Source organism: Mustela lutreola, chromosome 1 (genome assembly GCF_030435805.1).
Source record: "Mustela lutreola isolate mMusLut2 chromosome 1, mMusLut2.pri, whole genome shotgun sequence".
In the NCBI taxonomy this organism is placed as follows: Eukaryota; Metazoa; Chordata; class Mammalia; order Carnivora; family Mustelidae; genus Mustela; species Mustela lutreola.
This window is the reverse complement of record NC_081290.1, coordinates 72,511,614-72,534,272: the sequence shown is the minus strand read 5'-3', so window position 1 is coordinate 72,534,272 and position 22,659 is coordinate 72,511,614. Positions and strand designations below refer to the sequence as shown.

Here is a 22,659-nt window from a genome sequence, read left to right as displayed (position 1 = left end):
TGTCTTCTTTGCAGAAATGTCTGTTCATGTCCTCTGCCCATTTCTTGATTGGATTATTTGTTCTTTGGGTGTTGAGTTTGCTAAGTTCTTTATAGATTCTGGACACTAGTCCTTTATCTGATATGTCGTTTGCAAATATCTTCTCCCATTCTGTCAGTTGTCTTTTGATTTTGTTAACTGTTTCCTTTGCTGTGCAAAAGCTTTTGATCTTGATGAAATCCCAATAGTTCATTTTTGCCCTTGCTTCCCTTGCCTTTGGCGTTGTTCCTAGGAAGATGTTGCTGCGGCTGAGGTCGAAGAGGTTGCTGCCTCTTAGTGCTTTATTTAAACTTAAAATGTTTGTTCGTTTGTTTTTTAAGGTAAACTCTACCCCCATCGTGGGGCTGGAACTCAGAGCTTGAGTCACATGCTTCCCTGATTGAGCCAGCAACGTGCCCCTATTTAAACACTTTGATTGAGTGCTTATTCAGGTTCTTTATAAAGTTTGTATTCAGTTCTTTTTTTTTTTAAAGATTTTATTTATTTATTTGTCAGAGAGAAAGCAAGCGAGATCGAGCACAGGCAGACAGAGTGGAAGGCAGAGTCAGAGGGAGAAGCAGGCTCCCTGTGGAGCAAGGAGCCCGATGCGGGACTCGATCCCAGGACGCTGGGATCATGACCTGAGCCGAAGGCAGCTGCTTAACCAACTGAGCCACCCAGGCGTCCCTGTATTCAGTTCTTACCTAAACCCTGCATGGTGGTTGATCAGATAGTTGAGGCTATAGTTAGGCCAGTGATACAAGCTGTATTTTCAGTGGCTGCTAGGGTTTGAACTCTAGACCATTGCTGTCTAATAGAATTTTTCATGGTGATGGAAGCGTTCTACATCTGAATTTCCAGGACGTTAGCCACTGTTCACCTGAGATTTGGGTAGTGTGAGAGCTTTACTGAAGAATTTTAATTTTTTTTTTTTTAAAAGGGAAAAGGAGGGAGGGGCAGAGGGAGAGAGAATCTTAAGCAGTCTCCACACCCAAAGTGAGCTCCACGTGGGCTTCATCTCACAACACTAAGATCATGACTTAAGCTGAAATTACAGGTCAGATGTTTAAGTGACTGAACCATCTAGGTGCCCCTTAAGAATCTTACTTTTTATTTAATTATTGATGAACTGAAATGTTAAATGGCTACAGCTCTAATCTCTGACTCCTAAGGCTTTATGTGGTCTTTCACCATATCTTTCTGCTCTGCAGAAGTAGAATCACTAAACTAGCTCCAGTACACTGGCATTAAGTGCTGGTCAGGCTTCTGGTAAGTGAATAAATGCTTCTTTTTTTAAAAAAAATTTACTTATTTGACAGAGATCACAAGTCGGCAGAGAGAGAGAGGAAGAGAAGAGAAGCAGGCTCCCTGCTGAGCAGAGAGCCTGATGGGTTGTGGGGCTTGATCCCAATGACCTGAGCCGAAAGCAGAGGCTTTAACTTACGGAGCCACCTAGGCACCCTTGAATAAACGCTTCTTGATTTGATTTTGGCATACCTAAGACTTGTTTTCTTTTTAACTTAATTGTGAAAATTTTCAAACATAAGAAAATAATATAATGAGCCTATCTCCTAATTTTGACAGTTACCAACTGTGGTTCCTTCTTTTTCATCTGTGACCTCTACCCCTTAGACTATTTTGAAGAAATCCCAGGCATCATTTCAACATGGTTGACTTTTAAAGTCAAGTTTGGCTTTTATCATTTAGCTTGATTTGAAGCTACATTCTTTTCAGTTTTAAAGAATGAAATGTTTCTTGGCATTAGCTGAAGGAAAGCAATGGAAGGATATATATAATACTAAAGAAAATCATGTAATCTTAACGCCAAATCTAAATTGTATGTACAGTTTTTGCCTAGTTTCTTTATTTGCCCTGTCATAGTTCCCACTTCTAGGGAACTGTTTTTTTCTGTAACAAGGATTCAGAAAAGGTCGATGAACTTTATTTCTGCAATAGATAACCTTATATAGTTTCTCTGGGCTTTTCATAACTTGTCTAGTTATTCTGTTTTTGTTTTTGATTTTTTTTTAATTTTTCCCCAAGATTTTATTTATTTATTGAGGCAGTGAGAGAGAGTGAGAGCTCACACAAAGGGAGAGGGAGAGAGACAAGGAGACTCCCTGCCAAGCAGAGAACCCTACATGGGGCTCAGTGCTAGGACCCTGAGATCATGACTGGAAGGCATGAGCAGAAGGCAATGCTGAACTGACCGAGCCACCCAGGCACTCCTTGTCCAACTATTGTATTCTTTTTAACTTATTTACTTCTTAAAGATTTATTTTTGGAGAGTACTTGTGCAAGTGGGGAGAGGGGCAGAGGGAGAGCATCTTCAAGCCGACTTCCCACGGAGCACCATGCACCATGTGGGGGCTCAGTCCCACAACCCATGAGACCACGATCTGATCCAAAACCAAGCACCAGTCACCCAACTGCTTGAGATACCCAGGCACGGCCAGCTATTCCATTTATATAAACAACCACCTGTTTGGAGATTTCATAACAGCCTTCATACTCATTTCATTTTATTATATATATATTTGAGAGAGAGCATGCAAGTGGGGAGTGTGCGGAGGGAGGGAGAGAGAAAGAGAGAACTCCTGGCAGGCTCCTCACCCAGCATGGAGCCCGATGCAGGGTTTGATCCCATGACCCTGAGATCACGACCTGAGCCTAAATAGAGAGTCAGACACTTGCCTAAATAGAGAGTCAGACACTTAACCAGCTGAGCCACCCATGTGCTCCAACCTCCTTCATGTTAGTCAAATTAGAGATCATTTTCCTAGGGAAGAATAGTGGAATAATTTTTAGTATTATGACAAAAGTTCTGTTACTTAACATCATGGGTTTGATTTGTGATGACCTCATGGTACCATATAGTGCCTCACCTCAGGCATTGGTGGCTGATGAAATGTGCTGGGCCACCTAGGGGATCCCAGAGGGTCCCCTCTTCCAGGATTCCTCTCGCACAAGTGCCTAAGGCTTTGTTCATTTTTTTTAAAAGTCTTTTTCTCTGTTCTTCAGATTGGATAAATTTTTCTTATTGATTGACCAGTACACCGATTCTTTCCTGTTATCTCCATTCCAGTATTGAGCCCATATGATGAGTTTTCTTATCTTCCCAAAAAGAGTGTTGGAAAGTGTTCAGTAATTGCTTCCTCCGGTATTTTTATAATAGCTAATTTCAAGTCTTAAATCTCTCTCATCTCCATACTTGCATCAATAAGTCTTTTTTCTTGCAAGTTGAGATTTTTCCTGTGTATTTGCTTGCCATATAATTTTGAATTTTATCCTGGACATTTTGAATATCAGCTTACCAGAATCTGGGTCTTATTGAGATCCTGTGGAGAATGTTATTTTTGTTTTAGCAAATCTGGTTAGGTTCAGGCTGTAAGTTTCAACTCTTTCTTTTGGCTATGGTTGTAATATCAGTTCACTTTTTAAAATCTTTGTAGTCAGTTTTAAAATCCTGTATGTGCCACCATGTAACTGATTTGAGTCTTAGACAGTGTATCTTTTGGTTCATTTCTCAGTCTTTGGTGTCATGAATAGGATCAGGTCCATCCATGTATGTGCAGTTTAGGGTTGAACCGTGGAGTTCATAAATGAGTATAGGGTTGCTTTCTCTATTTCCTCCTTTTCTGTGAATTGTTGGTACTTTGTTTCCCTGAGTCTTCTCTTTTCATCCTCTAGCTAGAAAACTGGGGTTCTAGTTAATTCACTGTACTCTGCACTTTTGTGATTATGCCTGTGTCTGGCTAGAGCTTAACAAATTCATTGACCCAAAAGAACTAGCTTTTGGTTTCAGTGGTTTCCTCAGTTTCCCTTCTTTTATTTCATTGATTTTGCTCTTAATCTTTTTTGTTTCCTTTCTGCTTACTTGAAGTTTAATTTGCTCTTATTTTTTTAATTTCTTAAGGTAGAAGCTGAGATAATTGGAGACCTTTTATAATACAGGCTTTTCTTCTGTTACTTTTCAGCAATTGGATTTTGATGTGCCTCTGTTCTCTTCCCATCTTTTTTCAGTTTATCTTGCTCGGGGTTTGTTGAGATTCTCGGATCTGCCGATTTAGAGTTTTTATTACATTTGCAGGGTTTTTGTTTTTTTTTTAATATTTATTTATTTGACACAGAGAGAGAGGGAGAGTGAACGTGAACGAGCAGGGGGAGAGGGAGAACCAGGCTCTCCACTGATCAGGAAGCCTCATGAGGGGCTCAGTCCCTGGACCTGGATCATGACCTGAGCTGAAGGCAGACACTTAACTGACTCAGCCACCCAGGTGCCCCAAACTTGCAGTTTTTTATATTTATCCCACTTCAGTCTTTATTTTCTTTTGCTGTTCCTGTTTACATGTATGTGTTAAACTTTTGACTACTTGTTGTAGTCTATGTAGACTGTGTATGTAGTCTATGTAGACTGTTATTCCACAGGTCGTTGAGTGTGTCTGTTTGCTTTCCCTGCTGCCCCCTTCATTTTCCTCCTTCAGCTTCCATTTTGGATCATTTCTGTTGCATGTTTTCACATTCATTGCAGCCACTTTAAGTTCTCTCAGTGGTTTTATGTTCACTGTACTGGCTTCAAAATAACTGCAGTGTCTAATATTTTGAGCCTATATGATTATTCACTTTTTGGTATTTTCTAGTCTACAATGTCCTTTTTTTTTTTAAGCTTCGATTTTTCTTGTTTTTTAAAAATAAATTTTAAAAATTTTATTTTTAAGTAATCTCTATACCCAACATGGAGCTTGAACCCACAACCCCAAGATCAAGAGTCACATGTTCCACAGACTGAGCCAGCCAGGAGCCCATCTTTTCTTCTTCTTCTTCTTTTTTTTTTTTTTAAAGTTAACTATCCCCAATGTTGGGCTTGAACTCCCGACCCTAAGATTGAGTCACATATTCCATTGACTGAGGCCAGCCACGTGCCTCCCCCCACCACAAAGTTTGCATTTTTCTATTGAGTTTTTCTGTTTTCTGATTGGGTCCATGTTTTCCTTTCAGTCCTTTATTATTACCTAATAGCTCACTGGTTTAAAGTCTCTGCTATTTCCATCATCATTATTTTTGGATTTCTCTTGATTTTTTTTCCCTATAGGTTGTGGGTCACAATTTTTGCTTTTTTACCTTTCTATAATTTTTTTTTTCATAATATTAGGTATTAATACACACTAGGACGTTGAATGTCTGGCTACTGTTGTCTGTCTTAGTAGAATTTTGTTTTGACAGACTGTTAATTTGCTTGTATGTCAGCTTCTCTCCAGGGCTTGTTTTAAGGCTTTAATAAAAGTAGATCTAGATTAGCCTTACTCCTAAAGTGTTGGCTTTCTAGGTCTCTTCTGAATCTTGGAGTATTTAAGTCTCTAACTGGTTGTTAGGAACTCAGATGTCTCTTCCCATCCATGTATGAATGAGCACCAGTAGTTATTCTGTTCATGCTAATTCATAGTTGTTTTTGCCTAGCTTCTGTAGAATCTTTCAGTCAACCAACTTAGCTTAATATTTGACAAAAGATTCAGGGGTACCTGGGTGGCTCAGTCAGTTAGACATCCAGCTCTTGATTTTGTCTTGGGTCGTGATCTCACGGTTGTGAGATTGAGCCCCATGTAGACTCTGCACTGAGTGCAGAGTCACTTGAGAGCCTCTACCTCTGCCCCTTTGTTTGCTGGCTCTCAAATAAATAAAATCTTAAAAAAATATATTCGACTAAAGTTTCCTGCACAGATTTCCAAAGCTTCATCTTTGTGTAGTTCTTTCCGGTACTCTGCCCCATAAATACTAACTATTAGAGCTCTTTCTAACTCAGATTATCTGCTGAGATCAGTGAGATTGCCATTTGTTTGCTCCCCACCCCAACCGTATCCACCCCCCTCCCCCATTCTACAGTCTGTAAAATGCTTCTAGGCAGAGAAAAGGATTTTCTTGGGGTTTACCTTGATTCCCTTCTGAGATGACAACCTTGTGTTGGCTCTCATCCAACATCTGAAAACAATTATTTCATATTTACTTGTTTTATGCTTAGCAGAAGTTTCATCTTTTTCTTTTTCTTTTTATTCCAGAAGTAGTATTTGTGCCAGTTTTTCCTATGCATTTGGAAGCAGGAGTCTCAGAGTATATGGTATCATCATTTAGCACATTTTTTTTCTTTTCTTTTAATCTATTAGGACCATTTATTCTTTTTTTTTTTTTTTTTTTTTAAGATTTTATTTACTTATTTGACAGAGAGAGACAGTGAGAGAAGGAACACAAGCAAGGGGAGTGGGAGAGGCAGAAGCAGACGTCCTGCCAAGGAGGGAGCCTGATGTGGGGCTCAGTCCCAGGACTCTGGGATCATGACCTGAGCTAAAGGCAAACACTTAACAACTGAGCCACCCAGGCACTGTGACCGTTTACTCTATTTTAATTATATCCTATTTTGCTTTAACTTTTTTTTTTTTTTTTAAAGATCTATTTACTTATTTTTAGAGAGCGAGCAAGTTGGAGGGGCAGAAGGAGGAGAATATCAAGCTGACTCCACCCTCAGCGTGGAGCCCAGCATGGGGCTCTATCCCACGACCGTGGGACCACCATCTGTGTCAAAACCAAGAGTCAGAGGCTTAATCAACTGTGCCACCCCGTTGCCTCATGGTTTACCCTTTCTAGAGCATAGTGTTAGTATTAAAATTTAATTCCTAATGGAAGGTAATAGTCTACAATGTTCTACTGTTTTTGAAACTATTATGTCTAATTTTGAATTACCATATACCTGTGTTATAGGTAAGAGAACAAATAGAGCACTGTGGTATTCATTCCATACCAAGGGAAATCCTTATAGTTCTGGAATTTCAAGAACTCCCAAATACAAGAGTTTTAGAGATAGGGTTGTAGACTACTTCTATTTTTTTTTTCTTTAGTATATGTGCTGCCGAAGCGAGCACTATTTTTTTTTTTTTCTTAAAGCAGTCTCCACACTGGGCTTGAACTCACAACACTTCAGATCAAGACCTGAGCTGAGGGGCGCCTGGGTGGCTCAGTGGGTTAAGCCGCTGCCTTCGGCTCAGGTCATGATCTCAGAGTCCTGGGATCGAGTCCCGCATCGGGCTCTCTGCTCAGCAGAGAGCCTGCTTCCCTCTCTCTCTCTCTGCCTGCCTCTCTATCTACTTGTGATTTCTCTCTGTCAAATAAATAAATAAAACCTTTAAAAAAAAAAAAAAAAAAAAAAAAAAAAAGACCTGAGCTGAGATTAGGAGTCAGATGCTCAACTGACTGACCCATCTAGGCACCCTTGTAGACTTGTACTTTTATTTAATTGGATGATTCCACTGTGGAGAACTTCTATGTCTGTCTACCATGTTGTTTTTTAAAATCTATTTTAAATGAATTGAATATGAAACTTTTCTTCAAAGTATACTGTATGTGGTATTTTGCGTCTTTCTTTTCCTAAGTAAAAGTTCCTTAGAAACTTACTTTCAGCCTGTGGGATTGGTCAAGGCATTAAGAATCTTGTCATGTGGGACGCCTGGGTGGCCCAGTTGGTTAAGCAGCTGCCTTCGGCTCAGGTCATGATCCCAGAGTCCTGGGATCGAGTCCCACATCGGGGTCCTTGCTCCGCAGGGAGCCTGCTTCTCCCTCTGCCTCTGCCTGCCATTCTGTCTGCCTGTGCTCGCTCTCTCCCCTTCTCTCTCTCTGATAAATAAATAAAATCTTAAAAAAAAAAAAAAAAAGAATCTTGTCATGTGGTGCGCCTGGGTGGCTCAGTTGGCAGTTGGTTAAGTGGCTGCCTTCGGCTCAGGTCATGATCCCAGCATCCTGGGATTGAGTCCCACATTGGGCTTACTCTGCAGGGAGCCTGCTTCTCCCTCTGCCTCTGCCTGCCTGTCTACGTGCCTGTACTCTCTCTAGCTCTCTGACAAATAAATAAATTAAATCATTAAAAAACAAAAAAAAAAAATCTTGTCATGATACCTGCCTTTTATATAGTTTTGTAGAATTAATTTAGTGATAGTGTTACATAGAATTTTGAAAAATAAGCAGATTTTTTTCATTTTGTACATCTCCTCTTTTTGAATGGTTCAATAAAGGACTTTTTATATATTTTATATTTGCTATTGTTTTTTCTATTAAACTAGGAATACTACTTTCATTTGTAAAAAGTGACCTGTTGTAGAAGTAGTGCTTTTAAGAGAAAAAGAGACTGGGATCCATATCTCTTAAATACACACTGATTCTTAAGTATAGAGAGATGAATTCTTAGCAGTTTTTTGGAGGAGTATGCCATTTTGAATTATTTTTACAGGTCACATTGACAGCAATCATTGGTTTAATGGCATTGAGTATAATTTTAAAATGGAAGACTGCCAGATTTCATTAATTGAGAACATAATTATTAGGAATTGAAACTTAATTATTGGTTTGAAATGTGATAAAATAAAAAGCTAGCTAGTATAGTATTACCACATTTAAAGAAAGTGGAGTTTGTTTTTTAATTTTCATTCGGTAAACTGAATTATTCGGAGGAATTATCCAGTTAATTTATGTGTGTTCATTTTTCACACCTTACTTTGGCACTTCTGTTGCCCTTTTATTTGGCTATAATAATAAGAAAAGAAAAGAAGCACGGTGAGGGGCTCTTGGGTGGCTTAGTCAGTTAAACCTCTGACTGTTGGTTTCAGCTAAGATCTCAGGGTCCTGAGATCGAGTCCTGAGTTGGGCTCTCCACTCAAAGGAGATTCTGCTTGAGATTCTCTCTCTTCCTCCATGCGCCTCTCTAAAATAAATCTTTAAAAAAAAAAAGAGGTAATGTTTGGATTTGATTAGAAGGTCTATTAAAAGATTATAGGCTTTTAAAAAATTTAAGATTTTATTTATTTGACAGAGAGAGCACAAGCAGGGGGAGCAGGAGAGGCAGGGGAGAAGCAGACACCTCTGCTGAGCTGGGAGCCTGACTTGGGGTTCTGTCCCAGGACCCTGGGGTTATGACCTGAGCCGAAGGCAGACACTTAACGATTAAGCCATCCAGACACCCCAGCTTTTAAAATTTTTATTTATTTCTTAAGTAGGCTCCATTCCCAACGTGGCACTTGAACTCATGACCCTGAGATTGAGTGAGTCACATGCTCTACTGATAGAGCCAGCAGGCACCTCAAAACTATAGGCTTTTTTTTTTTTTTTTTTTAAAGAGAGGTAATGCAAGTAGGGGTCAGGGGTCGGGGAGAGAGGAAGAGAGAGAATCTTAAGCAGGCTTCACACCCATTGTAGAGCCCAATGTGGGGCTAGATCTCAGGACCTTGAGATCATGACCTGAGTCAAAATCAAGAGTCAGCCGTTTAACCATCTGAGGTACCCAAGTGTCCCCCCCTCCAAAAAAAATATAGCCTTTAATAATATTTTATGTTAATAAAATTTAATAAAATTTCTACATATGATGGAAAGTGCTTTCATCTGGGCCTCAGAGGGCCTAGGATGTAGTCTAAATTTTGCCACCATCTAGGTAAATTGCTTGTTTTCTAAATCTTACTTATACAATAAGGATTAACCCTTTCATTCCTAGTTTACAGGAGTATCATGAAGAGTAAATGAGAAGTTAGTGTGCAGTCCCCTTGAAAAATGTGGTGCTGTAAACAATGTAAGGTATTTTCAGTAAGACCAAGAAAAAGGCAACTGGAATTCCGAGTATTTTAAGTTCAGCTATACAAAACAAAGTCACATTTTGCATATCAAGTAAGAATATAAATATCTAGGGGTGCCTGGGTGGCTCAGTGGTTTAGGCCTCTGCCTTTGGCTCAGGTCATGAACTCAGGGTCCTGGGGTTGAGCCCCACATCTGCTCTCTGCCCAGCAGGGAGCCTGCTCCCCCGCCACTTGTGATTTCTCTGTCAAATAAATAAAAATCTAAAAGAATATAAATGTCTATACTTTTTATATGCTTGTTATCAATTATATTTATACAGGTTCACATTTATACTGTGGGACAGTGGGCTGTTCTATAGTTTTTGAACTAATACCTTATTAAAAAATCAGAATGTTAATAGCAGTTCTCTCTGTAATGCGATATAGCTAACTAGCTTGCTTGCTTTCTTGCCTGTCTGCTTTCTACATGGCATTCTATTTCTTGTGTTAGAGGCTTTCTTTAAGAACCTTTTCTCTTTTTTCTTGGGTTTTTTTGTTTGTTTGTTTGTTTGTTTGTTTTTGGTCTGTGCTACAGTACTCAACTGTAGTAGAAAGGCAGTTATAATGGCTAGGCGTAATGGCTCTGAATCCAGATTGTCTGGTTTAAATCTTTTTTTCAATCATTTTGTAGCTGTGTGACCTTGGCCAAATGATATAATCTTCCTGGACCTCAGATGTCTCATCTAAAATGAGGATAACAAGAATACTTACTTCATAACATTGTGAGAATAAATGAGTTTTCCCTGTAAGGCATTTAGCACAGTACATGGCATTCAGTAAATGTGCAGCAAGTATTAGCTTTTAGTACTATTTTACATGTTTTTTCCTGGCAAGTTTTCTCCAGGATTTAAGGATTCTTTCTGATACTCGGCAAAGTACTTAAGACTATGTAACTAGTTTATTATCTGAAGTCACTGTTAAAGCCAGAGCTATTTGATTCCATAGGTACCTCTTCACTGTTTGACTAATTCCTTGAAGTAAATTTTTCTATTCATAATGTTACTAGTCTGTAAAAATTACCTACAAATTTAATTCTAGGATTATGACATAGTGGCCACACTTTATATGATTTGTTTACTAGAAAAGACCTTTAGTACCATATTTATTGTATTGACTTTGGTAAATTTAAGCCTTAGGCATAAAGACAATTTTTTTTTTTTTTTTAAAGACTTTATTTATTTATTTGACAGAGATCACAAGTAGGCAGAGAAGCAGGCAGAGGGTGGGGGAAAGCAGGCTCCCCGCCAAGCAGAGAGCCTGATTCGGGACTCCATCCCAGGACCCTGAGATCCTGACCTGAACTGAAGGCAGAGGCTCAGCCTCTACTTAGCCACCCAGGTACCCCATAAAAGCAATTAAAAAAAAAAATAACAGTGCCCATTACTTTTTTTATTTTAAGATTTTATTTATTTATTTGACAACAGAGGTCACAAGTAGGCAGATAGGGAGGCAGAGAGAGAGGGGGAAACAGGCAGGGTACCCGCTGAGCAGAGAGCCGGATGTGGAGCTCCATCCCAGGACCCTGGGATCATGACCTGAGCCAAAGGCAGAGGCTTTAACCACACTGAACCACCCAGGCACCCCACATAAAAGCAATTCTTAATCCAAAGTAAATTTAAAAATACAGTAAGTTTTTGCTGAGTTATTACTATTATACAGGTTATTAATTTAGGTATTTTTTGTTGCTTTCATGTATTTTTTTTTTTTTAAGATTTAATTTATTTTTTTGACAGAGAGAGAGACAGCGAAAAGAGGGAACAGAAGCAGGGGGAGTGCGAGGGGGAGTGCGAGGGGGAGAAGCAGGCTTCCTCCCTGAGCAGGGAGCCTGATGCGGGGCTTGTTCCCAGGACCCTGGGATCATGACCCAAGCCGAAGGCCGACATTTAACCACTGAGCCACCTAGGTGCCCTGCTTTCACGTATTTTTTTTGTAACGTATTTTTTTTTGTAAACTCAGCTGTTAATAAATGTTCACATTTTCCCTGTCTTTTGGTGAATGCATGTTTTTGTTTATTTTGATGTAATTAAGCACCTCTGATGCGCTTATGGGCTGTTAGTATAACCTCTTTTGGGTGCATTTTTTCAAGACCCTTCCCCGATTTTTAAAATTTTTTAAAAAAGATTTTATTTATTTATTTGCAAGAATGAGAGAGAGAGTGCACAGAGGGAGGGGGAGAAGCAGACTCCCTGCTGAGTGGAGAGCCCAGTGCATGGCTTGATCCCAGGACCCTGAGATCATTATCTGAGCAGAAGGCAGACACTTAACTGACTGAGCCACGCGGGCCCTCTTCCTTGACCAATTTTTTATTTTTTATTTTTTTATTATTATTTTTTAAAGATTTTATTTATTTATTTGACAGAGATCACAAGCAGGCAGAGAGGCAGGCGGTGGCGGGGCGGGGGGCGGGGGGAGCAGGCTCCCCACTGAGCAGGGAGCTAGATGCAGATGCGGGGCTTGATCCCAGGACCCTGGGATCATGACCTGAGCTGAAGGCAGAAGCTTAACCCACTGAGTCACCCAGTTGCCCCCTTGTCCAATTTTTAATGAGCTATCTTTTTGATACTAACTTAAAGGAGTTCTTTATATATTCTAGATACAGGATCTTTGTTGGGCATTGCTTATGTCTTCTCTGGTTTGCCTTTTTTTTTTTTTTTTTTTTTAAGATTTTATCTATTGTGAGAGAGGGAGAGCATGAGCAGGTGGTGAGACAGATGGAGAGGGAGAGGCAAACTTCCTCCATTGAGCAGGGAGCCCAGTGTGGGGCTTGATTCCAGGACCTGGGATCATGACTCAAGCTGAAGTCAGATGCTTAACTGACTGAGCCACCCAGGTGTCCCTGGCTTGCATTTTATTAATACTATGTTAAACATTTAAACTTACCTGTTTAAGGGATAAAGGAGCCTGTCAACCCAACCTATAATGAAGATATTTTAAAATGGTTTTGGGGCATCAGGGTGGCTCAGTGTGTTAAGCCTCTGCCTTCAGCTCAGGTTGTGATCTCGGGGTCCTGGGATTGAGCCCCGCATTTGGCGTCTGCTCAGCAGGGAGCCTGTTTCCCCCTCTTTCTCTGCCTGCTTCTCTGCCTACTTGAGATCTCTCTCTCAAATAAATAAAATCTTTAAAAAAATAGTTTTTTTTTATGGAAGCTTTATTGTTACACCTTTTTCATTTAGATTTATGGTGCTTTTAGGATTTTTCTTTTGTAAAGAAGGGTTGTTTGGCTTCATGAAGTTTTACCCTACATATTTAAGACTTGGTACTCAACAGTTTTTAGCAACAGATGCATGGGGACTCAGCTCATCTACTTTTTCTATTTTTTTTTTTTTTCTATATTTGCTTGGGTAGTTTCTATTGCTGTGTCTTCTTTTTCACTCATTTTTTCTTTTACAATGTCAGTACCTCTAATCTGATGACATTTTCATTGTATAATATTATATTTTGCACCTCTAGAAGCACTGTTTGGTTGTTTTTTATATGTTCTGTTTCCCTTTTCTCATGTTTATGTTCTTACTTGAGCATCTACTTGTCTTGATATTTTTACCTCATTATTTCATCATTTTTCTTATTTCTCCTGGTTATGGATCATGCTTTCTTGCTTATTAGCTTATCCAATAATATTTTGTTGAATATTGGGTATTTATGAATTCTGCATTGTTTTCTGTGACTTAACTGTCTTTAAAGAGTGTTGAACTTTGTTAATAGCAGACAGTGAGGATACTTGTATATCAGCTTAGGACTCTGCATAGAGTGGGTCTAGAGCACACTTATTCTAGGATTAGTTTTTGTCTTCTGCTGAGTAGACATTTTTGCAGTATTTACTGAATTCTGCAGGTCTTCACTGAAGTCGCCATTCTGGCTATTTGGAATTCTCAGTACCATGTGAATCCTGAAAATTTTTGAACTTACTGCTTTCTGGTCACTCTTTATTTATTTATTTGACAGAGAGAGCACAAGCAGGGGGAGCAGAAGGGGAGTGAGAAGCAGACTCCCTGCTGAGCAGGAAGCCCAACTCAGGACTTGATCCCAGAACCCTAGGATCATGACTGGAGCTGAAGGCAGATGCTTAACCATCTGAGCCACCCAGGTGCCGACGTGTCCCACTCTTGGTCAGCTCTTGATCTAAAGTCCCATGTTGGGCTCCACACTGGCCATGAAGCCTGCTTAGATAAAATTAAAAATATAGGGGTGCCCAGGGGCGTCTGGGTGGCTCAGTGGGTTAAGCCTCTGCCTTTAGCTCAGGTCATGATCTGGAGTCTTGGGATCGAGCCCCGCATCAGGCTCTCTGCTCAAGCAGGGAGCCTGCTTCCTCCTCTCTCTCTGCCTGCCTCTCTGCCTACTTGTGATCTCTCTCTGTCAAATGAATAAATAAAAATCTTTAAAAAGAAAAAATATAGGGGCGCCTGGGTGGCTCAGTGGTTTGGAGCCTCTGCCTTTGGCTCAGGTCATGATCCCAGGGTTCTAGGATCTAGCCCCACGTCTGGCTCTCTGCTCAGCAGGGAACCTACTTCCTCCTCTCCCTCTGCCTGCCTCTCTGCCTACTTGTGATCTCTGTCTGTCAAATAAATAAATAAATTCTTTAAAAAAATTAAAAAAATATATACATACATATATATATATAAAGAAATAAATTTTCAGAAAGGTAATTGAAGATTTTAAGAACAATGCACTTAAATGGTCTTTATATTTATATAGTTCCTGGAAAATATTGACACATCAAGAGTGTCCCTTTTAACTAGTGTTTACATTAATTATTATTATAAATTATAGTTGGTTATAAATAATTACTAAAAAAAGAATATGCTTATACTGTAATTGGGCTTTCTACTTAGTAAGTAGGAACACGAAATTTAATTAGTTATGTTTCTTTGACTACATATGGTTGATGATAGCCCTCAGTTACTGCTTCTGCTTTCCCTTCTCTCATCCTCAGATAACTCCTGCCAAGTGTATAGTTGATGGTAGGGAGAGGGGGTAGGGAATTAGGAAGCTCTTATAGAGGACTAATGGTACTAGAGGATGGAAGTATGAGTGAAAGAAAGCACCCAAGATAAATAGGGTTTCGGGTTTTTTTTTTCCCCCCTTCATATCTGGTTGGGTAAGTTAAGGGCAAAGCATCTACTGAGATGATGAAGACTTGGTGCAGAAGAGATTCTGGGAGGAAAATTCAGTTGTGTTTTGGATATATTAAGTTTGAGGTGAGAAATAGCGAAGTAGAGATGATGAGTACATACTTGGTTATAGAACTATTCTGTAGTTGGCCCTAGCATTGAGCTTAAGCAGTTGATTTCTTTCTACACATTTTTTTTTCTTTCTACACATATTTTTCTGCTTTGATTTTTGTCATCATTTGCATTAAGTCTCCCTCCCAGATTTTGAAGATCCTGTTTTAAAAGTTGTGAGTAAAATTTGCTTAAATTTATGACGGTGAGTTCTGGCATAGATCATTTTATCTTTAAGATGCAGGCTTTTCTCTGTAACAAGTAGAATGGTTTAAAAAATAATTATTGGGGCACCTGGATGGCTCATGCAGTTAAGCATCTGACTCTTGTTTTTGGCTCAAGTCTTGGTTTAAGTGCAGTGAGTATAGGTTCTGCACTGAGGTCCACGTTGGGCATGGAGCCTACTTAAAAAAACCACAAACATTAAAAAATAGTAATTATTAGTGAAACCACACACTGATACCTGAAAGTCAAATAGTACTAAAACATTTATGATGAAAAAGTATGTCCCCCTCTTCCATTTTACACTAAGACCATATTTTTCTTTCTTATACAAGCCTTTATTTCTCCTAGAGTTAATACTTGTCTCATTTAGTTGCCTTGGTTTTCTGTAGACCTATGGCTCATTTTCCCCAAATATGTCTGAATTTCTGTCATTTGCTTATGAATAATGATTTCCATATTATGAAGTCTATGAGTTCCATTTTGACCTTACTGGAAATCTGTGTCATGGTGGCCTTTGGCTTCCTTTTTTATTTTGTAGTGGTTGTTCTCTATTCTTTTTTCTGCATTAAATTTATTTACCAAGTGCCATGTTGTCTTTTTTTGTTTGTTTTCTTTTAATAGCTTCATAAGAAAGAATGTATAGAGATAAAATTTTAACTTTTTGAGAAGCCTGTGTCATTTTCACATGCTTGATAATTTGGCTGGCTTTAGAATTCTAGGTCAAAACTTGATTTCACTCTGAATTTTGAAGGTTTTCTAGTTTTTAGCAGAATTGCATTGTGACTTTGGAATAAAAGTTCAGTGACATTCTAATTACAGATCCTTTTTATGTGTCTTTTTTCCCCTCTCTGGAAGTTTTTAAGGACCTTTTCTTTATTTCCAAGGCTTTGAAATTTCATTATGATCTGCCATGGTATAGATCTTTTTCTTCTTCTGCATTATTTTGCATGTGCTTGTTCATTCCTGTGGTTTGAGAGATTTCTCTCCTCCAGTAAGAAGAAAATAATACTTTATAATACAATTTCCATACATTTATTTTCTTGCAGATTTCATTTTCTATAACATTTGCTGGACATTTTGGAGTGAGCTAATGATGTCTTATTTTACATACTCTGTATTCTGTCTCTTTGTCTTGCTTTTACTTTCTATATTTGAATCTTCTGTAGTTTTATTTTCTTACTGGAATTTTAGTGGGATTTAGGAGAATATGGAAATAACATTTGATCTTTCTGTTGTATTTAGCAATCAAAATTTTAGGATCAAATTTAAAATTGTTTGCATTTCTTGCTGAACCCAATTTTTTCTTTTTTGTTTTGACAGAGATGTTATGAACATAAACAGTATCGAAATGGGTTGAAATTCTGTAAACAAATCCTTTCTAATCCCAAATTTGCAGAGCATGGAGGTAAGTATAAATACCATATACTATTAAATGTAAGTAAATAAAGCTTTGCTAACATGTCTGGCTTCACTTACTTGGGTAAGTGAATCCCTAACTATCTCAGCTGCCCTAACTATTTTTCAGACAGAATGGACCTTCTCCAACTCTTTTGTGAAGATGTGTTAATACTGTAGTTTGAATTTAATGTCAAGAAAACTGTGACACATTCTACTTGATTTCTGGTTTATTCCCATTTTGAAGATTAGTGCTGTAGGAAAGGCAGAGGAAATTAACAGGGACAGATATGTTTAAATTTAATAAATAGGCTCATTTAAGATATTAGACAATTTTGGTTTAGAACTTAGGTTGAGCTGGAAAAACATGATGTCTTACATTAAGCTTACTCAGAAAGTGTCCATTTTGTCCTTAGCTTATGAGCTAGCATCTTTTTATTCAGCATTGTATCTTGGGTTTTCAAGACAGTCATGTTTAAGACTTACTTGTGTATAGTAATGTTCTGAAAATTTACATACACCTTTTGCCTAGGTGAAGGGAAGATTGAACAGTGAGATGTTGGTAGGGTAAGAATGTGTGGCTGAACTTGTGAAGACACATAGAAAAGCTAAGCTTTCGCAAGTCTGATTTGTACAGTTAGGAAACATGGATTTTCAGTAATTAGATAATCTTTTAGTATTGAAGAAGAGGGAGAGAGCAGTAGTTCTTATCGGCTCTCTTTACTCCTGTCTGTTTTTACTGTAATAATAAAATTGGAGATGGAAAGCAGGGGGAATAAAACCATCTAATTTGGGGCACCTGGGTGGCTCAGTCAGTTAAGCCTTGACCTTTGGCTCAGGTCATGATCCCAGGGTCTGGGATTGAGCCCCATGTTGGGCTCCCTGCTCCACAGGGAGCCTGCTTCTCCCTCTTCTCTGCTTGCCTCTCCCCCATTCATGTGTTCTCTCTTTTTCTGTCAAATAAATAAATAAAATCTTCAAAAAAATTTTTTTCTGTTAGAGTGATGGTATGTTATATGAAGTGCCATAATTTAATTGAAAGTATTTTAATAGTACGTAAAATGATGGTTTGTCTTAGACTCACTAGCAATACAGGGTTTCATTAAGGCACTTTTAAGATGTTTGGTAAAACTTGTATGAATAGATTTTATATATTTGACAACAAAGACTATTTTATACTGTTCGCTACCTTGCTAGTTTGGCTACTTGCCAAATATATTTTGTTTGCTTCCTTTCCTTTAAAGTTTTATATGATTTATAATGATTTTTACTTGATTTTCCCCTCTCTTTTCTATTTCCTTAACTGTATTTTTCTAATAAATGTTGATTTTTCCTCAGGGTAATACCTTTCTTTTAATCCTTTTTATTCTTAATTAATTATTCTATAAATTATAAATTTTAGCCCTAAAATTTAAGTAAATCATATCGAGTATTTTTTATTTCTATATGCTTAATAACATGCATGTTATAAAATTAGGAATCTTTTTTTCTTTTTCTTTTTTGAGAACTTAGTATTTCCCTCAACTCTGTTAATCTTTTGATTGTGAATGACAGGTACCTGACATTTTCTTTGTTGTGTGTTTGGTGTCGTAATCCCAAAGAATCATTTAAAAATTTATGAAAGTCAGAACTGTTAGATAATTATGTTAATTGTTTAACCATTGAACTGTGAATTTAATTTTAATGTAACTTAGGTTCACAGAAATAAAGTCTGTTTTAAGGTAAAGTTTTCCATACTTTAAGGTAGAGATTAATTACATGAGGTGACCCATGGAATTCCCTTGAAGAACAATAATAGAGTCATTGTATCTTGTTAGAATAGGAATTACCAGATATCCATGCATTTTTGTATCTTTTTATTTAGAAAAGATTTCTGGGGATGCCTAGACTATAGAAATGTGTTTCTTGATTTGTCAAATTTTAAAATGTTTTAATTCTTTAGAAGTCTGAAATTTTTCCAAGTTACCCTCTTGAAAGTTTAAATTCTTAGGATAATGTAACATTTGTTTTTCAGATTATGATTACTTTTTTGTTAATTATTTTTAATGTTTAATTACTTTCTTTTTTCTTCATTTTCTTTCTTTTTCTTTTTTTAAAAATAGAAACCCTGGCTATGAAAGGATTAACATTGAACTGTTTGGGGAAAAAGGAAGAAGCATACGAATTGGTTCGTAGAGGTTTGAGAAATGACTTGAAGAGTCATGTGTGTATCCTTTTGGAGATGTTTAAGGGTTGGTTTGGGATGTCTTAAGCTAAGACAGCAATTTGGGAGTCAGAAGTCTTAGATTCCTCTTACTGTGTAATTGCAGAGTTTTAAATTGAGTAACAGCTGTCACCGTGGAACATTTTTGTGTACCTCCCCTGTTCTCACATTACTTCTATTCGGATACATTGGACTTACCTTGTAAAATACCATAGTCCCACCTTATCCGCAGTTTCACTTTCTGCAGTTTGAGTTACCCGAGCTCACCTGCCGTTTGGAAGCACATGATCCTTCTGATGCACTGTCAGGTCAGTAGTGGTATTACCACCTGACATCACAATGCCTGCGTCATTCACTTCACTTCATCTCATCATGTAGGCATTTTATCATCTCACCACGTAGGTATTTTATCACCTCACATCACAAGGAAAAGGGTGAGTACAGTATAATAAAATATTTAAAAGAGAGGCCACATTCACACAACTTTTATTACAGTGTATTGTTATAGATCTATTTTGCTATTAGTTATTATTAATCTCTTACCTTGCCTAATTTGTAAATTAAGTTTTATCGTAGGTGTGTGTAAAGGAGAAAACATAGCTGTATATAGGTTTCAGTATTATTGATTGTTTCAGGCCGTTTTTGAGAATCTTGAAACCTATCTCCCACAGATGGAGGTACCATATTTGCAAAAGCTCTTCCCACAATTACAAACAGAGTAACACCCTGGAGATTTCATCATCATTATAAATTTAGAAAAAAAATATACAATAAGAATAATAAAGGGGCAGATAGTATACTGATGAAGAGCACAGGCTTTGGAGTAAGCTTCCCTTAGGTTTGAATTTCACCTCATCATCTTTTTGTGATCTTAAGACTTAATTTCCTAGTGTATGAAATGAGGATAACCCTATGTATCTCATTGTGGTGTTTTGAGGATTTAATGATGAGGTAGATGTTTAACATAGTTTTTGATAATTCCAAGGTATTATACAAGGTAAATTTTAAGAGAAGTGTGAAGTTAGGAGCAAGTACAAATGTCTGAAGGAAGATAGAGAAAAAATTGTGGGTTGCTTTTTTTTTTCCTGCATAAAATTAATATTTTTGTTTTTTTTAAATTATTTTTATTAAAATTAGGTTATTTTTTTTTATAAACCATTTTAAACAATATTTCTTTACTTATTTTGTGAGCTGGCACAATTTTTAGTGCTGAGACTTTGAATTTCAGGTGTTTACCAGACCTCTGGTAAACTACAGATGAAGAAAAGTTAGGGATTTTGCTGTTGAGGGATTTATAGTCTGGTGAAAGAAGGTGCTTAACTGGAAGCATATATAGGAACATGTTTGAGTATTACATAAAACGTTACAGCTTGTTCAAAAATTATAACTAATCCAATAAATCAGAAATGAGTTGGGAGTAAGTGGAAACTCTAAGGTTATCAAAGGACTAATTAGTAAGACTTTTGTAGATACTTTTTCATCCTTTTTAATGATTACACAGTGTTCTGTATGTATTTGTGTTCCTCTTGTTGGACGTATGTTTCTTTAAATGTTTAGCAATGTTAAACTCCTTAAGTATAAATTTATAGGAGTTTAGAAGCAGTTAAAAGATAGTTGCAGTGCTTGAGAGGTGATAAAGTCCTGAAATAAAGGTGATGGTGGCCAGATTATGGAGGGTAGTGCCTTAGGCTTTTAAAAACATGTACTAGCCAAATGAGAAGATTGTGTTAAGCTTTACTTTATCGTTTATAGTGTGAAAGCAAAGATTTTTCAAATAAAATTTATGGTATTAAATATGTTTTTCAGTTAAATTGCCATCCTGGGCACTATGTATTTAACTGACTCTGTTGAGGATCCCTGGCAAAAATGTTGGTAGGTTGAAAGGTTTAAATCTAAGAGAGAAACACTACAAGTTTCTAGAAAGTGAATTATTTTCTTTTGATTTTATGTGTGTTTTCTTTTTGTTGTTGTTGTTGTTGTTGTTTTTAAAGAAAGGTTACTCTGGAGAGAATAAAAGTAGAGAGACTGAAGGTAGGAGGATAGGTGACTGCAGTAATCAAGATCTGAAGAGAAAAGGACCTATTAGGGGAGTGGAGTTAATTTACATATTTTTCACCCTTTATAGCATTTTTTACAGCCAACTATAGTTTACTTACCTGTGCCCTTACTAGCCTTCAAATTTTTTGAATGCAGGAAACAATCCATTTCGGTCACCTACACCCTGATTATTAAGATTTTTTTTTTTTAAGATTTTATTTATTTATTAGACAGATATCACAAGCAGGCAGAGAAGCAGGCGGAGAGAGGAGGAAGCAGGCTCCCTGCTGAGCAGAGAGCCCGATGCAGGGCTCCATCCTGAGACCCTGGGATCATGACGAGAGCCGAAGGCAGAGGCTTTAACCCACTGAGCCACCCAGGCGCCCCTATTAAGATATTTTAATTATTTGCTAAATGAATTTTTATCTTACATGTGGTTTTTATCTTCTCTGTATTGACTTTCAGGAACTTTGAACTGCACTAAACATTCTATACTAAGGATATTGTTAGCTAAAGAAAATGTACATGATGTAGAGTAATTATATGTCATGTATATACCGATTCCCTCTTTTTTTCTTTTAAAAGTAAGGATGATTCCAGGGGCACCTGGGTGGCTCAGTTGGTTATGCATCTGACTCTTTTTTTCTTTTTTTTTTTTTAATTAAATTTTATTTTATTTTATTTTTCAGTGTTCCAAAATTCATTGTTTATGCACCACACCTGGTGCATCTGACTCTTCATTTTGGCTCAGGTCATGATCTCAGGGTCCTGAGATTCAGACCAGTGGTGTAGAGCCAGCTTGGGATTCTCCCTATCCCTCTGTGCACCATGCACATCCCATTCTCCCCCACCCCCAAAACTTATGTGCGCATGTGCACTTGCTCTCTCTTGCTCTCAATAAATAGATAGATAATTCATAACATTTATTGAGCACTTATTTTGTACCAGTCTTTTCCATTTAATTATGAAACTATGCTATGTAAACTTTCTGTTTACATTTTATAATTGAGGAAACAAAGCAAGACTAAGTAACTTACCAAGGTCACAGCTAATAAGACAGGTGAGTCCTTTTTTCTCTGGCTCAAAAAGCTGTGTTGTTTTCTAAAGTGTTAAACTTCTATGCTTATATTTTCTCCTTTTTTTTTTTAAAAAAAGCTTATAATTTTATAAATAGCTGTAGTTTTCTGAGTTTCTTGAGAAATATTACTGGAATATTATTTCTTGACTTGTAGGTTGTGTCCTTAACTAAATCCTTTAGGTTGGCATGTTTATGGCCTTCTCCAGAGGTCAGACAAGAAATATGATGAAGCCATTAAATGTTATAGGAATGCGTTAAAATGGGATAAAGACAATCTTCAAATCTTAAGGGACCTTTCTTTACTACAGATTCAAATGAGAGATCTTGAGGGTTACAGGGTAAGTAAAAATAGCCTTTTTTTTTTTTTTTAATTCTAAGGGGAAAGTAGTATTAAAATATTTAAAACTTTTGTACTTACTAAAAACAAAATTTTCTGTTTTTAAACAGAATTGGATTGACTCTCATTCATCTCCTTCTAGTAGTGATTGTGTGTATGTTATGACTAGACTAACCAGATTTTTTAAATAAATTATTTTACTGAGGCAGAATTGGATTATTGTGTAGAATGGAGTTAATTCAGTGAAAATTAACAGTGATGTTCCTCAAATAGGCAATGCCTTTGTCTGCTATTAACATGTAAATACAACCTTTAGTAATCACATTTTTCTGAAAAGCATATTTGTTTCTTCTTTTTACCTCCACTGAGACTATTCTGCCTTTGTGCCTATATTTTAACCCTTAAATCAGTCTATTAATTCAAATCTATAAAGTCCATGTAGTACCTGCCAGTTGTTTTCTATAGATCTTAACTCAGTAGTTGGGCCCTTTTAAAAAACGTTTTTC

At 37.3% G+C, this 22,659-nt stretch overlaps 1 protein-coding gene across 2 annotated transcripts in view; it reads left to right on the top strand.

The window, feature by feature from the left end:
* NAA15 (N-alpha-acetyltransferase 15, NatA auxiliary subunit) overlaps positions 1-22,659 on the top strand; it is an 84,316-nt gene that overhangs the window by 18,749 nt on the left and 42,908 nt on the right. For both annotated transcript variants that reach the window (XM_059168473.1, XM_059168466.1), the window contains exons 2-4: positions 16,424-16,508; positions 18,601-18,705; positions 21,997-22,154. In XM_059168473.1, coding sequence (XP_059024456.1) covers positions 16,424-16,508; positions 18,601-18,705; positions 21,997-22,154 — 348 coding nt within the window. The remainder of the gene's footprint in view (positions 1-16,423; positions 16,509-18,600; positions 18,706-21,996; positions 22,155-22,659) is intronic.